Genomic DNA, 18,249 nt, shown 5'->3' on the forward strand with positions numbered 1-18,249 from the left:
GGCAGGTTGAAGGACTCCAAAAGGGCCACTCTCCCCCGTATTTACAGAAAAATCCTGGATAAAATGTAACAAAGGTGAATCTATTAGTACCTTCTTTAAAGAAAGAAAGGGACATCACTGGAAGGAAGTAACAAAACCAAAAACCAAACCCAGATTGGCAGGTGAGAGCAGATGGCCCAGAGCCCCTGGTGGTTTCATCTGGGACTCTGGCCCTCAGAACTGAAACTGAATTTCTAATACCCACCCCAAGGACAAAAGATGTGATTTTAGACTTGCCTGAAGCAGGGAGCCAAATTAAACTCCCTACATAAATCCTAGAGTCTGAAAAGATTCAACTGCTTTAAAGAGCAGATTGGAAAATTTCTTCCTACCTGCAAGAACACACTTTTCATCAATTTGAGTTCCTGGAAAACATCAAACACCTAGGCTTATACCATTAGGACATGTGGGATCTGAATTTACACTACCTGGTATTGGTACCACGTTCCAAGAATTAAGATTTAAAAAAACAGTCCTGGATCATTACTCCCTAAGTTTCCATAAGCAAATGCAAAATCTAGTCAGCAAGGAGGTTTTCTTCAGTCCAGGATTGATACAAAGCCCATCTTTTAAAAGGTTGAAAATTAGTTCATGCAACAAAAAAATACAAACCATGCAAGAAAATGAACTATGCACAAAGAGAGCCAGCAGATGCATAAATAACTATATTAACACTACAAAAAATGAGAAATGATGATAATCTGAAGAATAATTTATAAGAATAATTTAAAGGGTGAAATAATAAGAAAAAATAGAAGCTACAATGAAAAGATTGAGCACTGTGAGAAGAACAGCTATATGTGAAAAATAGCAAAATACAAATCCTAGAAAATGGAAAATAAAGGCACAGAAATGAAGAACTACATGGATGGATTAAACAGCAAGTTTAGTCATAACAGAGGTAAGCATTCAGAGACGAAACTGAAGATTATGTTAAGAAAATCAATCAGAATGTAGCCTGCTGTGACAAAAAGATAAAAAATATAAAAGAACTGATTAAGCAAGAAGGAGGATAGAATAAGTCCAACGTACCTCTAATAGGAATTCCAGAAGAAAGGATAAAAAGAATGAGAAAGAGGCAATATTCAAAGGAAGAAGGAACGAGAATTTTCCAGAATTGAAGAAAGACATGAATCTTCATATTGAAGAAGCACACCAAGTCCTGAACAAAATAAATAAAAATAATATCATTTTTAACAGGATGTCCATTTCTTTATGGTTACAGGTCTTTTTAAGTTGTCTACTTCTCCTACTCCTCTATTCTTGGTTCAATTACTATTGACCCTTCAATTTCATGGAATGAAAGAATTAAATTTAAAAGATAAGAACATAATGAAATAAAAACAAAGAAAGTAGAAGCAAATAATCCAGGCAAATGCTGTCATTAATGAAATATCATTATTTTAAAAACTTCAATAAAGATGGTCAACAGAAGAAAAATTGATTCTCTAAAAAGACTAACAAAATGGACAAGTCCCCAGCAACATGGATTTGCAATTTTATATTAAGAGTTATTTTTTCCTGCAAACTTTGAAGATGTTATGCTATAACTAGCTACATTATCCTACAAGAGTATATTTTAAGTATTATATATTTAAGACAGACCAAGACTCAGGACTGAGAGTATTTATAACCCACAGATCTTCACTGAAACAGCTACTAAAATAGATACTCTATGAAGAAGGAAGTGAACAACTTGCTATCAATATGTTATAAAATATATTACATGTAGACACATCATGCAAAGAAATGGCTTTGAGAGCATTGGAAAAATTATTAGTTGCAAAAATAGTTGCCACAATAAATTGAATCATAAAGACACAAACAATATGAAGAATAAAAGAGGGGAGGTAACAAAAGAGTGTTTTCTAACTGTAATACTATAAAATACTAGCTTTTTTCCTATGTTCTTTTTTCTTGTTTTGAGTACATTAATTTATCAATCTTACTTTTTTTTTAATTTAGGCACTTAAATATACACGTATACTTTAGGGAGTAATATACAAGCACAAAAAGAGAACCTGCACAGAGAATGTGGAGACTTCGGCAAAGGCTGAGACCGTCTTCTCAGACTCTGACACCCAACGAACATAGCTGAAGAGTGACACCCAGTGGCCAGACCAAAGGCAGAGTGCCAAGACTTCAACTCCCAGGCTGCTCCTTGTGTGGAGCTGGGTCATTCCTCCGAATTCAAAACCCATCCCTCAATTGCTGTGATTCAAGGAGCTCTGATATCTGGAGAGGGCTTCAGGGGATATGCAAGGAGCAGGTTCCTCTCTTCTCCTTGTGGCATCCCTCCCTGTTTTCTGGCTCATTTTCATCTTCTGTACCAAATGTGCAATCGCTGGTGCATTGGGTCCCACAGCGACCAGGCAGAGGAAAACGTCGTAGGCAACCTTACACAGCACAGGGGATGCTGCTCTTCAATATGAGAGGACCCCTTACTACTAAGCCAGCGAAAATGTGATGACTGAATTAATTCGGTAGTGCTGAGTTAGTCATTTGAGGTAAATTAGCATGAGGTGCAGAAGTCCAAATATAAGTCATGAAAACTCAAATCACCACCCACAACAATGGCAACAACATAAACAACAATAATAAGTGCTAGTGCCTGTGGATCACACACACATGCACACACACATACACACACACACATGCACACACACACAGTGTCAGGCACCATTTAAAGGCTTTGTGTGTATTATTAACTCATTTAAAGTCATGGCAACCCTAGGCAAGTGCTAACATTCTACACATTGTACAGATGAGAAAACTGAGGCATGGAGAAATAGATGAACGTGTCCAAAGTCGCAGAGCTGGTAAGCCAATGGAGGCACAAGCTGCACTCACGTGGTCACGAATGCCTTTTGGACAGCCTGACTCTGGAACTCTGTAAGCCATTTAGCTACTGTGTCTCTGGATGACCTCCCAATGGCTGGTCCCAAAGGCCTTTCCTCACTTGGCCCTGCTGTGTGTCTCTGAGGACAGCACAGGTGTCAGCCCCGCCTCTCCCACAGGTTGTTTCTTCCTCTCTGTGGCTCCTCTGTCTCCTCTCTGCATTCTCACTTACGCTGCTCTGTAAGTGGAGGCATTCTCCAGGGTTCTTCCCCCATCCCTGTATTCCATTCTGTTTATTCTTTCTCCCTTTCACTGGAATTTCTCACCAGAATGCATTGGATTTAACGTCAGGATTTAAAATCACCAGGACAGTTAACCAGAGCTCATTGGATTTGATGTCAGGATTCTAAGGTTCCAGAGGGAAGGCCCTGGGTTTAGCCACTTCACCCCTGGGGTCCTCACTTCCCCTGTGGTAACATGAGGGGTGGTTCAGAGCAATGTTCTCACCTTGACTGACCAGCAGCTACACCTGGGGAGCTTTTATCAATATCATTGCCTAGTCCCAACCCAGACCAGTTACATGAGAGCCTCTGGAGGCAGAACAGAGGTATCCATATTTGTAAAGCTCCTGGAATCTTTGATTTCCTGTCCATTGGTCCTCAGCAGTGGCTTCTCCTCTCCATTTTCACCCTTTTCTAAGTGCCACCCTGGTCTCCTGTCTTCAGATTCCCCCTGATGACTCATACCTTCCCCAAAGCCAGGTTTCGCTTTTTAGAGAAAAGGTCCAGTCATATAATATGTCACACTTGCTCAGAGACATGCAGTGGCTCCCCATTCTCTACCAGGTTAAGGGACAGCGCCTTGACACAGGCATTCCCAGGTTTCTATATCATGGACCCACCTTTGCTGCACCAGTGCCCTTCTGGCAACTTCCCTCCCAACTACATGGGTCATTCTTCAAGCATTGACTCACTCTGCTACCTGTGACCTCTTTTCCCATCAATATCTGTTGAAATATTTTACATTGTGCAAAGCTTAATTCACATGTCATCTTCTTCATGAAGTTCCCTTGATATCCTTTTCTTCCTTACAAATCCCCATCATTCTCCATACCTCTCCAGGAGCTCAGTGAGTGATCTTCTTTGTTTATAGTTACTTGGACTCCCACATTTCCACATAGGGAAAATAGTCTTCTGTCTCCTCTCCCCATGAAGGACAGGGCTTACAGGGAGCTTCTGCTCCTTGGTCTGCTCTCTTCATTGGCTAATTCCCACAAGAGAAAGAATTTCAGTCTCTGTTCAGATCCTTAGACATTTCTTGGCCACATTTTCCCAGTGTAGGGAGCTATGCTGTCTCAGTGTGAGGAGCCAACTCTCCCTTTCCCCATCTACTTCCTGCACCCAGGCTTTCTGCTGTTTCCTATCCCCATGCAGGAAGCCCACTCCAAAAAGAGGGGCCAATACCCCATACCTCTGCCCTTCCTTGACAGGGTAGATGCAGCAGGCTGGTCACCTTCTCCTGATTGACCAAGCAGATGAGTCTGCCCCTCAGAACCAGCCTTTCTGGATTCAAGGCAGAAAAGAGTAAGAGAAGCACTCCGCCTTCTTAGCCAATGCTGATGTCACACATTGGCATTCGACTTGAAAGCTGAATGAGTGAAGACCTACATGGGACCTACCTCCTAGCCCTACGTGGGATCAGCACGCTGCCAATCTATCACTCCCTGTGTGTGCCCTTCCTCTGAAGGGGCCCTGTGGTTAGACAGGGTGGGTAGCAGGATCCAAGTACCAAAGCTGCACCCCCAGTGCCTAACAGCACGCCCTTTGTCTTGGAGTTTTGCTTCTTTCCTTGCACAGAGGAAGTCCTCAGTGACCACCTGTTAAAATAAACTGAACTGATGATGCATTCTCTCCTTTCTATATCAATCTTGGCGTCAGAACGTGCTTTTCTGGCTCCATGTTACCAGGGCACCCTTGAAGCTCAACTGCAAATCTGCTCAAAGAGGGGAGGGACCCCTGGGAAAGGCAGCCCAGCTCCAGGACATGCTCACTGTCATACTCACATTGGGGAATAAGAATCAGGATCTATGTTCCTGGTGGGGACAAAGCCCACTTGCCCTGAACTCGTCGACTTTCCAATGAACCACTGAAGCCCAGGTATGACAAAGCCAATGATCTCAATGCTTTCTCCCTGGTAGAAACTCAGTTCATCCTTTTCTCCTGGCTCATAATCCTTCAAGGCCTTACAGCGTCCTCTGCCTGTGGAAAATAGCACACAGATCAGCTACAGAAGGTGTGAACAGCTGAGCCTCCCACCACCTTCCAATGCAATAGAAAATGAGGGGTTCCCAGACTTTAGAATGTCAAGGACCAGTAACATTCCACTACCCTCCCCATCCAAAAATTGGCAGGAATGACTCAGTTGGCTTTTCATTTTGCCAAACTAGAACATATTTTTAAAAGAACTATAATCCACTTTCACCAAAGAAAAGTGGTTTTTTTATGTTTTAACAGACATAAAAAAAAGATATTCTCAGATACTGGATATGCCTTAAAAATGAGTAAGTGTAGCTTATGGGAAAAAGGAAGGCTAACTGCATTGTCCTGCTTTGTCCAATTTTGCCACCGTCATAAAAATGCTTTGTCATGGTTGGCACAAATCCACAGACCAGTGTGTGAGAACCATTAAACCAGAGGAGCTCTCCATGTCCTTCCAGCTCCTTTGGCCTCTATGACCCTCAGTCTCCCCAACTGTAATATGGGGATAATAAGAATCCCTACTGCTTATAAATATTAAAAAGAATCAAAGAGATACAGTGCACAATGCCTGGTACCTGGTCAGCCCTCAGTAAACATTGGCCTCATTACCAATGGCAGAATAGAAATCTTCTAATGACTCAGAAGGATCTACGAGACTCCCGGCTGGGCGCAGTGGCTCACCCCTGCAATCCCAGCACTTTGGGAGGCCGAGGCTGGTGGATCATGGGGTCAGGATATTGAAACCATCCTGGCCAACATGGTGAAACTCCATCTCTACCAAAAATACAAAAAAATTAGCTGGGCATAACCCAGTGGGAGGCTGAGGCAAGAGAATCACTGGAACCAGGGAGGAGGAGGTTGCAGTGAGATGAGATTGCGCCACTGCACTCCAGCCTCAAAAAAAAAAAAAAAAATCGAAAGGACTCACTTTCTGAATATGGTAATTACTCAGTCTGATAAATTGCCTGACTAGGATCTAGCAATGACCTTTTGATGAATGTTTTGCTGTCCAGTTTACAAAGTACAATTTGCATTCACTTTCTCAGGTCTTCCCAAGAGCCTCCAAGGGCAGGGAAACTATCAGAATCACCTTTTCCCAGATTACAGAGGGAGAGAGAGGGTACATGATTTGTCTAAGGATCTTATGTGTGGCAACACTGGGTCTAGAGCTTAAGACTTCCAACTGCTGGTTAGCCTCTCTATTAATCCTGCCTGGTAGAGATAATGAGTTTTATGTGCCTCAGTTTCCATATTTGCTTTAGCTTCTCTGCTAAAGCTACTGCCATTTTTTTCTGACATTTGTAGTCAATTTTCTAGATTGTGTCTTCAAGATCAGAAATTCTCTTTGTTTTGTGGGTTGATGGGATCTACCATGTGTTGAGTATCTACGTTGTACCAGAAACTGAATGAAGTGATTTATGGATGTCATTTTGTTTGGTTCTCATAAAGACATTAAAGTTGGTTTTATTGTATCATTTTACTAATGAGGAAGTTGCAACATAGGACAGGTGGATTGGCCAAGACCACACTGCTGGGGAACCAGAATTTGAACCCAGAACAGACTTCAAAGCCTTGCATTCTAACTACAAGGCTATACTGTTTTAGGAAGCTAAAAATCTTGTCATCGGTAATTGATTAGATCTGATGTCTGAGTTCCATAATCCTTCTGTTTCTTTTGTGTGTGTGTTATTTGGGCTTAGCACTTGTAAAATTGTGCTTTGTGGTAGGAGTGTGTGGCAGGAGGGTAAAGGGGAGTTCTAAGAATGACGATAAATAGAAGATATATTCTAGATGTCTAAAAAGTGTCAGACTTAATTATCCAGTAGATATGTATATACATTACTTACAGATATGTGTGTGTATACACACATATAGAGATTACTTAAATTGTGTGTGTGTTTGTAATTCATTTATTCAACAAATTTTTACTGAGTACCCTTATATGCCAGGATTTCTACTTTTCCTAAATTCAAAGTTAATTTTATAAAAGTCTAAGGGAAATTAGAAAATGTTTTGACCAGCGATTGTAACAGGCAGCCCACAGGCCACATTTGGCTCACAAAACATTTAATTTGGCCCACACCAGGCTCTTTTTTCACCCATGTATCTTAAAATCCCTAATTGTTCCTGCCATTCCCTAACACCTTCCATCCAGGCCCTCTAGCATCTGTGTGTCCTGCCCACACCTGCAGGCATGTGTAGCTGCCCCCTGGATTGAGACCTATCGTTTCACAGGCAGGGAAAACCACGTGCACAGAAAGAAACTGACTTCCCTAAATCCAGTCCCTAGCAGAGATGAGACAGAAATTCACATCAACTGACTCCAAATCTGCAGATAAAATTGAGAGGCAGGACAACATTATCTCCCCAACAATACTATGTTTTTGACTCAGCCATACCAATCTGATAGGAGCCTGTCCAACCCCTGTTCCTGGAAAGGCTGCAGCTTCCTGGATAATTCTTTAGGAACCATCTGCCAATGAAAACATGGGGTTTGCAAACATGGATTTCAAAAACTTGCAACAATGAACAGAACACTCTATCAGAACAATGATGATAAATGGTAAGTATTGTTTTTTCTCTTATTTAAATGATGGCAAAGATTTATTGAGAACTTACTTTCTACCAGGACCTGTGAAGAGGTGAGGTGGTAACAGACCTGGGATATTTTGTGGCTTTGAAAGTAGTTGTCAGTTAACTAACTAACAAACAATCCCTTTACATTTTGTCAGATCTCTGCCAAAGCTACACACAGGTCCATGGCCTGGGTTAATGTTTACCGTCAATCTGTAATTTTAAGTTTATCATATCTTCCAGCAGGAATTCTTAAACTTTAGTGTGAAAAACATCTTCTGGGAAGTTTATTTAAAATGCAGATTCCTAGAATCAACCCCAAGAGAGCCTGAGGAGACCCAGACAAATGGTTCCCAGTCCATACATGGAGAAACCTACATTGGTGGCCATGTGGTATATTTGCTCCTAGATACAATGCCCATCTAAAATTCAGAGTTGTCTCCAATGCCATTAAATTGTACAAACCTTGATTGTTAAAAAAGAAAAGAAAAAGACAGAAAGATAAAGAGCCACCAAGAATCTGTTTTCTCCTCCACACTGTGGATGCCCACATCTGAAAGCATGCCTACTCTGTTCTGTGCAGACTTCAATCTGCTCTGGGACTCTCTCCCAGGAGGCAGATGGCTACTCACTGGTGGAAAGGGAGAGGCAGAGGCTCCAAGGCTGACACCAGTACCAGGCCCCGCTGACCTGTCACCAAGGACACGCCTTCCCACTCGGACCCTGCTTCTGCCATCTTCACTGAGATTAACTCATTCTTGCAAAGTGTCAACCACTCCCCTTCCTTCTCGGCTGATGGAGTCACAGAGTGCAGGGCTCTACAGAAGAAGTGGCCTGTGGATAATGAGAAAAGCAATGGCTTTCCAAGGAGTAGCAGGAAGTGAAAAGGGATTATCACATAAAGTAATATTTCTAACCAGAGCTGGAGTACTTTTCTTCCTTAATGTAAAGTAGACATTTCACAAGGAGACATTAAAACAGGCCTGTGATCCCAGGAAAACTGGCACCAAGAAGAAAAAAGCCATTGAGAGGGAACACCAATATTTTAGATTATTAGACACCAACATTTCTAATTATCTATGAGAAAAAGACTTAATTGGGACTTTATCTTGAAGAAGAGATGAAAACTTGTAAAAATATATTAATATTTAATAGAATTTCATTTATCATTGAAACATCATGATTCAAATTAGAACCAAAAAAGAATTAATTCGTTTGAGTGAATATAATTACTCCAATAAGTTTTATAATAGCATGATATGAAATTCTTTCCTTCATGCAATGCAATCATAAGAAGAATCCTTTTTGCAAAAAAGTCATATGCAAATCTGGCTCTTTTCATGTGCCTGTGATGTCATCAGGCATATCCACCTCATTAGTTGTTAATTGGTGGACTTGATTGGACGCTCACCTGTAAACAGATCAGGAGGTGCTCCAAAGGGTTCCTCAATATCACTTTCCTCAATTTCATGAAAAACTTCAGGTTTTGCAACATTTGCAGCTTTATTTTACAATCAAATTATATCACATGTTTGGAAAAACGTTTCTCAATTTTGGGTAGACATTACAATTATGTGGAAAACTTTCCAAAATATGCCAATATCTGGGTCTTCATCTTCGGAGATTTCATGGGCCTAAGTGGAGCCCTGGCATGAGTTATCTTAGGAAAACTCTCCAAGCAATTCTAATATCAGTCAGTGAGACTGACCACCAGAGCTGTTCATGTGATGTCGGTGTTGAACTGAGAGGAATGTTCGAAGTACTATGATAACAGGTGCTTTCATTTGTGAATATGCCACGTTTGAATGATTTTTCCCTCCCTTAGTATCCTGCTTATTTCAGGGCCTCTGATAGCAAATATCTGAATAAGATCCCATCCCTACCCCTATGCCACACTCACCTTCCTGTATGAGGAGTCCCAGGTATATTGTTTCCAGGTGTTTATCATCTACAGACACTTGGATCTCTGTATCCTCCACCAATATGCAGTTGAGCCAGTACTTGTGGTCAAAGAGGAGATGTTCCAGACACATGGATACATAGCCTAAGAAGTCAAGCCAACAAGATTCCTGAACAAAATGATTTCTGACATAGCTGAGCACAGAAGAGAGTGAGAAAGTTCCCTCCTGAGCTTGATTCTCAGACCACGAGCCCCAACCTGTCATTTAACTGGAATTAAAACAGCATAAGAGAAAAAGCTAGACATTTTCTAGAATTAATTGAGTCTTCTCAACATCTGTTGGGAAATACAAGTCATTTCTAAATGTTACTTATTATTTCAACATATTGTGGGTTTCCATAAATGCATAATGAGATGACCAAAACCAACTGCCTTTTTCTTATACATCCCTGGAGGTCTCCAAGTTTACAGTGTTGGCTTCAGGGGTTCCTAGTGCCTCCTTAAAGTTCTCCTGATCTGAAGTTCAAATTACTGCGCCTGGATGATGCAGTGGCTATGGAGTTTCTACATGGTTCCCCCTCAGTGAATTTTAGGAGTCAGGATTTGCTTCCACCCACAAGCTCTGACCCTGCTCCACCTCCAATGCCCAGAAGATCTCTCTGGTCAAAGCAGACTAAAAACTATGTAAATTGTAAAACTCTAATAATTATACATAGTATTTTAAACATGGCCATAAATATGAATTACTCCTATTGATTCTCTTGAGGCTTCTTCTTTTTTCTAAGATGCAAAAGCCTGCCTGTTTCCACCCTGACTGTCCATTGTGTTGATCTAGGCCTTATGTATCGTCTATAATTACATCCCATCCTTTTTCTGTGTGCAGATTTTGAACTTAAATGTGCACACAAATCACTTGGGGATTTTATTAAACTACAGACGCCTAGTGAAGGTCTGAGATAGTGTTGAGCTTCTCCTTTTTTTAACAGGTCCTATGTGCTGCCACTGCTTCTGGTCCATGAAGCACAGTTTGAATAGTGATGATGCCTGATGGTCCAGAAGGAAATGTGTAGTGTGGAGAGCAGATCTCCAGACCATAAGAGGAGAAGTTACACCTTCCAGTCTTGAGTCATGTTGACCCTCCACTCCTACACAACATCTGTCCCTGTGTATGTTGGCGTGGAGCCCAGCATTTTCTGGGAGATATAAAACATACATCAAATTAGGTGGCCTCTTGCTTTGTTTGGCTTCATTTTGCAACCATAACTTCCCCATTATAAGTTATTCTCCCTGGAGAATGCAGATGAAGAATTTACCACCACAATGGAACTGATGCTGCATCCCAATATCCTTGTTTATATTCTAGAAAACCCTGCAGCTGGAGGCTGCTATAAGCAGATAATTCCTGTTTCTTTCTTTAACTCTTTTCTAATACATACAATAAAAAATCTGGAACTTTACTATTTACTATGTTGAGCAGCTACTTTGATCTTACTCAAGATTAGTTCCCTATAGTTTTAAACACACACATACTAGCCCCAGCTTCACATCTATTTCAGTTACTTTGAACTTAGTAGATGACCAGTACTGTTTTCTAATTGATTGGTTATCTAATAAAAAAAAGGATCTCCCTGGATACAAAGCAGCACACTTCTTTATATGGCATTTTAGAATACTACTTAATATTTGCTTTAGATTTAGTTTGAGGCAGTCTGTGATATTTCAAAAGTTAACCATCCCTTTTAAGGCTCTATTTTTCTTAATTACCAAAGCCAGCCCAATTCCTCAATGTCAAGCCCTGCAAATTGGCTGAACTGTGGAGGAGGTCATCCTCCACCCCCTTGCTTTGTATCGTACCTAAATTAAGGTAGGTGGAGAACTTCCAGATTTCCTCCACGGTCTTGAAGGTGATGAGAAACTGGGCCCTCTGAGACTGGATGCTGACCAACCTTGCTGAGAGGTCCTACGTAAAGAAAACAATGAGTCAGCCTGGAATGACAGAAGTGTCCAATTAGCAAGCTCATACATAGAGCAAATGTTCTGTATAAACTTCTTGATTATGGCATTGATTTTTGCATCACCAAAAAAAAAATAGAAACAACTTAAATATTTATTAAAAAGAGATTGGTTAAAATGGCGTACAATTTATCCACAAACTGAAATATTGTATTATGCAGTCACAGAAAAGAAAGAAGCTCATTGTGTACTGATACAGGCTCCAGATATAACACTGCTATAAAGCAGCAGCAGCAAAAAGAAGCCTGGGAATAGAACTATGTGCAGAGAATGCTACTTTTTGTGTTAAAAACAAAAAAAGTGTATGTGGGAGGTTAGAGGATGATGATTCATAGAAGGCATCTTAAAAGCAAATCCGATTGTGAATCTATGTCTAATGATTATTTTTATTAATATAAAACTGAAAAACAAAAAACCAAAATGTGCAAAAATAAAATTCATCCCTAGTCCCTACTCCTAAAGATCATCAGTGTTAACACCTTCATGTAATAACGTTGAATCATTTTTCCTACACCAGTTTTCTTATAACTATGTCACATACATAGAATCACATTCCATAAATTCTTTTTACAATCTTCTTTTGTTGCAAGCAATATTTCACAGAGCATCTTTCATATCATCATGTAGTTTATACCATTCTTAATGGTTACATATAGCATTGTTGCATTAACATAATGAATGATTTCTCTATGGTTTCATGTTTGGACTGTTTTACATTATATATATATATATATATATATATATATATATATGTAGTTGCACTTTAGGTTCTGGGGTACATGTGAAGAACATGCAGGATTGTTGAATAGGTACATACATGGCAATGTGGTTTGATGCCTCCATCCCTGTCACCTGTATCTGGCATTTCTCCCCATGTTATCCCTCCCCAACTCCCTAGTCCCCACCAACAGACCCCAGTGTGTGATGCTCCCCTCCCTGTGTCTATGTGTTCCCATCGTTCAACATCCACCTATGAGTGAGAACATGCAGTGTTTGATTTTCTGTTCTTGGGTCAGTTTGCTGAGAATGATGGTTTCCAGATTCATGGTGTATATGCACCACATTTTCCTTGTCCAGTCTATCATCGATGGGCATTTGGGTTGGTTCCAGGTCTTTGCTATCGTAAACAGTGCTGCAATGAACATACATGTGCATGTGTCTTTATAATAGAATGTCTTATAATCCTTTGGATATATACCCAGTAATGGGATTGCTGGGTCAAATGGAATTTCTATTTCTAGGTCCTTGAGGAATCATCACACTGTCTTTCACAATGGTTGAACTAATTTATACTCCCACCAACAGTGTAAAAGTGTTCCTGTTTCTCCACATCCTCTCCAGCATCTGTTGTCTCCTGATTTTTTAATGACCACCATTCTAACTGGCATGAGATGGTATCTCAATGTGGTTTTGATTTTCATTTCTCTAATGACCAGTGATGATGAGCATTTTTTCATATGTTTGTTGGCCTCATATACGTCTTCTTTTGAAAAGTATCTGTTCATATCCTTCACCCACTTTTGAATGGCTTTTTTGTTTTTTTCTAGTAAATCTGTTTTAGTTCTTTGTAGATTCTGGATATTAGCCCTTTGTCGGATGGGTAGATTGCAAAATTTTTTCCCATTCTATTGGTTGCCAGTTCACTCTAATGATTGTTTCTCTTGCTGTGCAGAAGCTCTGGAGTTTAATTAGATCTCATTTGTTTATTTTGGCTTTTGATGCCAATGCTCTTGGCGTTTCAGTCAAGAAGTCCTTGCCTATGTCTATGTCCTGAATGGTTTTGCCTAGGTTCTCTTTTAGGGTTTTTATGGTGTCAGGTCTTAGTTTAAGTCTTTAATTCATCTGGAGTTAATTTTAGTGTAAAGTATCAGGAAGGGGTCCAGTTTCTGCTTTCTGCACATGGCAAGCCAGTTTTCCCAATACCATTTATTAAACAGGGAATCCTTTCCCCATTGCTTGTTTTTGTCACGTTTGTCAAAGATCGAATGGTTGTAGATATGTGGTATTGCCTCCAAGGCCTCTGCTCTGTTCCATTGGTCTATATCTCTGTTTTGGTAGCATAACCATGCTGTTTTGATTACTGTAGCCTTGCAGTATAGTTTGAAGTCAGGTAGTGTGATGCCTCCCGCTTTGTTCTTTTTGCATAGAATTGACTTGGCTATGCAGGCTCTCTTTTGGTTCCATATGAAGTTTAAGGTGATTTTTTCCAGTTCTGTGAAGAGGGTCATATGTACCTTGATGAGGATAGCATTTAATCTATAAATTACTTTGGGCAGTATGGCCATTTTCACAATATTGATTCTTCCTGAATCAATATGATTGATTGGAATGTTTTTCCATCTGTTTGTGTCCTCTCTTATTTCCTTGAGCAGTGGTTTGTAGTTCTCCTTGAAGAGGTCTTTGCATCATTTGTTAGTTGTATTCCTAGGTATTTTATTCTCTTTGTAGCAATTGTGAATGGCAGTTCATTTTTAATTTGTCTCTCTTTGAGTCTGTTATTGGTGTATAGGAATGCTTGTGATTTTTGCACATTGATTTTGTATCCTGAGACTTTGCTGAAGTTGCTTCTCAGTTTCAGGAGATTTTGGGCTGAGACGATGGGGTCTTCTAAATATACAATCATGTTGTCTGCAAATAGAGACCATTTGACTTCCTCCTTTCCTAATTGAATACCCTTTATTTCTTTTTCTTGCCTGATTGCTCTGGCTAGAACTTCCACTACTATATTGAACAGGAGTAGTGAGAGAGGGCATCCTTGTCTAGTGTCAGATTTCAAAGGGAATGCTTCCAGTTTTTGCCCATTCTGTATGATATTGGCTGTTGGTTTGTTGTAAATAGCTTTTATTATTTTGAGATATGTCAATACGTAGTTTATTGAGAGCTTTTATCATAAAGGGCTGTTGAATTTTGTCGAAGGCCTTCTCTGCATCTATTGAGATAATCACGTGGTTTTTGTCTTTGGTTCTCTTTATGTGGTGAATTATGTGTATAGACTTGCTTATGTTGAACCAGCCTTGCATCCCTGAGATGAAGCCTACTTGATCGTGATGGATAAGCTTTTTGATGTGCTGTTGCAATCAGTTTGCCAGTATTTTATTGAAGATTTTTGCATCAATGTTCATCATGGATATTGGCCTGAAGTTTTCTTTTCTTGTTGAGTCTCTGCTGGGTTTTGGTATCAGGATGATGTTGGTCTCATAAAATGATTTGGGAAGGATTCCCTCTTTTTGGATTGTTTGGAATAGTTTCAGAAGGAGTGGTGCCAGCTCCTCTTTGTATGTCTGGTAGATTCAGCTGTGAACTCATCTGGACCTGGCCTTTTTTTGGTTGGTAGGCTATTAATTGCTACCTCAACTTCAGCCTTTGTTATTGGTCTATTCAGGGTTTCGACTTCTTCCTGGTTTAGGCTTGGGAGGATGCAAGTGTTCAGGAATTTATCCATTTCTTCCAGGTTTACTGGTTTATGTGCATAGAGTTGTTTGTAGTTATCTCTGATGGTCCTTTGAATTTCTGTGGAATCTGTGGTGATATCCCCTTTACCATTTTTATTGCATCTATTTGATTGTTCTCTCTTTTCTTTTTTATTAATATGGCTAGTGATCTGTCTATTTTATTGATCTTTTCAAAGAACCAGCTCCTGGATTTGTTAATTTTTTGAAGGGTTTTTTATGTCTCTGTCTGCTTCAGATCTGCTCTGATCTTAATTATTCTTGTCTTCTGCTGGCTTTTGCATTTTTTCAATCTTGCTTCTCTAGTTCTTTCAATTTTGATGATAGGGTGTCGATTTTAGATCTTTCCTTCCTTCTTATGTAGGCATTTATTGCTATAAATTTTCCTCTAGACACTGCTTTAAATGTGTCACAGAGATTCTGCTACATTGTGTCTTCATTCTTGTTGGTTTTGAAGAACATCTTTATTTCTGCCTTCATTTCATTGTTTATCCAGTCAACATTCAAGAGCCAGTTGTTCAGTTTCCATGAAGTTGTACGGTTCTGAGTTAGTTTCTTAATCCTGAGTTCTAATTTGATTGCACTGTGGTCTGAGAGACTGTTTGTTATAATTTCCGTTCTTTTGCATTTGCCGAGGAGTGATTTACTTCCAATTATTTGGTCAATTTTAGAGTAGCTGTAATGTGGTGCTGAGAAGAATGTATATTCTGTGGATTTGGGGTGGAGAGTTCTGTAGGTGTCTATTAGGTTTGCTTGGTCCAGATCTGATGCTGTTAATTTTCTGTCTCATTGATCTGTCTAATATTGACAGTGGGGTGTTAAAATCTCCCAGTATTATTGTGTGGGAGTCTAAGTCTCCTTGTAGGTTGTTAAGAACTTGCTTTATGTATCTGGGTGCTCCTGTATTTGGCAAGTATATATTTAGGATCATTAGCTCTTCTTGTTGTATTGATCCTTTTACCATTATGTAATGCCCTTCTTTGTCTCTTTTGATCTTAGTTGGTTTAAAGTCTATTTTATCGGAGACTAGGGTTGCAACTCCTGATTTTTTTTTCTCTCCATTTGCTTAGTAAGTCTTCCTCCATCCCCTGTTTTGAGCCTATATGTATCCTTGCACATGAGATGGATTTCTTGGATACAGCACACCAATGGGTTCTGACTTTTTATCCAATTTGCCAGTCTGTGTCTTTTGATTGGGGCATTTAGCCCATTTACATTTAAGGTTAATATGGCTATGTGTGAATTTGATCCTGCCATTTTGATTCTAGCTGGTTGTTTTCCCCATAAGTTGACACAGTTTCTTCATTGTTTCAATGCTCTTTACCATTTAGTACATTTTTGGAGTGGCTAGTACTGGTTGTTCCTTTCTATGTTTAGTGCTTCTTTCACAAGCTCTTGTAAGGCAGGCCTTGCGGTGATGAAATCTCTGAGCAATTGCTTGTTCGTAAAGGATTTTATTTCTCCTTCACTTATGAAGCTTAGTTTGGCTGGATATGCAATTCTAGGTTGAAAGTTCTTGTCTTTAAGGATGTTGAATATTGGCCCCCACGCTATTCTGGCTTGTAGGGTTTCTGCTGAGAGATCTACTGTGAGTCTGATGGGCTTCCCCTTGTGGGTAACCCAACCTTTCTCTCTGGCTGCCCTTAGCATTTTTTTCATAATTTCAACGCTGGTGAATCTGATGATTATTGCCTTGGGGTTGCTCATCTAGAGGAATATCTTTGTGGTGTTCTCTGTATTTCCCAGACTTGAATATTGGCCTGCCTTGCTTGGTTGGGGAAATTCTCCTGGAGAATATCCTGAAGAGTGTTTTCCAGCTTCAATTCATTCTCTCCATCACATTCAGGTATACCTATCAAATGTAGATTAGGTCTTTTCACATAATCCCACATTCCTTGGAGGCTTTGTTCATTTCTTTTGACTCTTTTTTCTCTAATCTTGCCTTCTCATTTTATTTCATTGAGCTGATCTTCAGTCTCTGATATCCTTTCTTCTGCTTGGTTGATTCGGCTATTGAAACTTGTGTAAGTTTTGCGAAGTTCTCATGTTGTGTTTTTCAGCTCCATCAATTCATTTATATTCTTCTCTAAGCTATTTATTCCCATTAGCATTTTGTCAAACCTTTTTTCAAGGTTCTTAGTTTCTTTGCATTGTGTTAGAACATGTTCTTTTAGCTCATAGAAGTTTGTTATTACCCACTTTCTGAAGCCTGTTTCTATCAATTCATCAGACTCATTCTCCATCCAGCCTTGTTCCCTTGCTGGTGAGGAGTTGTGATCCCTTGGAGGAGGAGAGGCATTCTGGTTTTGGGTGTTTTCATCCTTTTTGCACTGGTTTCTTCCCATCTTTGTGGATTTATCTACCTGTGGTCTTTGTAGTTGGTGACTTTTGGATGGGGTCTCTGAGTGGACATCCTTTTTGTTGATGATGAAGTTATTTCCTTCTGTTTTTTAGTTTTCCTTCTAAGAGTCAGGCCCCTCTGCTGTAGGACTGCTGGAGGTCCACTCCAGACCTTGCTTGCCTGGGGATCACCTGCAGTGGCTGCAGAACAGTAAAGGTTGCTGCCAGTTTCTTCTTCTGTTATCTTTGTCCCAGGAGGATACCTGCCAGATGTCAGCCTGAGCTGTCATTTATGAGGTGTCTCTTTGGATATACAGGGGTCAGGGAACTGCTTAAGGAGACAGACTGTCCCTTATAGGAGCTCAAGTGCTGAGCTGTGAGCTCCGTTGTTCTGTTCAGAGCTGCTGGGCAAGTACATTTAAGTCTGCTGCAGCGGAACTCATAACCACCTTGTATTCCCAGGTGCTCTGTCCTGGGAAGGTGGGGCTTTATTTATAAGTTCCTGACATGCTGCTGCCTTTATTCAGAGATGCCCTGCCCAGCGAGGAGGTAGCCTACTCACAGTCTGCCAGCAAAGGCATTGCTGAGCTGCCATGGGCTCTGCCCAGCTATCGTGTGAACTTCCTTGCAGTTTTGTTTACAGTGGTATAGTTAGAACTGCCTCTGTAATAGTGGACTGCCTTAGTAATGGCGGACTGTCTCTGTAATGGCAGACTGCCTTGGTAATGGTGGATTGCCTCAGTAACAACGGACTGCCTTGGTAATGGTGGACTGCCTCAGTAATGATGGACTGCCTCGGTAGTGGTGGACTACCTCAGTAATGGCATACACCGTTACC

At 40.3% G+C, this 18,249-nt stretch overlaps 1 protein-coding gene across 1 annotated transcript in view; it reads right to left on the bottom strand.

Annotated features, from left to right (window-relative positions):
* The window catches only part of SH3TC2 (SH3 domain and tetratricopeptide repeats 2), a 68,634-nt gene that overhangs the window by 33,108 nt on the left and 17,277 nt on the right, over positions 1-18,249 (bottom strand). Inside the window, exons 4-8 of the mRNA XM_021664913.2 lie at positions 11,464-11,569; positions 9,610-9,753; positions 8,342-8,543; positions 7,535-7,608; positions 4,940-5,135 (exon numbers count right to left, since the gene is read on the bottom strand). Of these exons, the coding sequence (XP_021520588.2) occupies positions 4,940-5,135; positions 7,535-7,608; positions 8,342-8,543; positions 9,610-9,753; positions 11,464-11,569 (722 nt within the window). The remainder of the gene's footprint in view (positions 1-4,939; positions 5,136-7,534; positions 7,609-8,341; positions 8,544-9,609; positions 9,754-11,463; positions 11,570-18,249) is intronic.

This window comes from Aotus nancymaae, unplaced genomic scaffold (genome assembly GCF_030222135.1).
Source record: "Aotus nancymaae isolate 86718 unplaced genomic scaffold, 86718_ANA_hifiasm-v0.15.2.pri h1tg000064l_1, whole genome shotgun sequence".
Lineage (NCBI taxonomy): Eukaryota > Metazoa > Chordata > Mammalia > Primates > Aotidae > Aotus > Aotus nancymaae.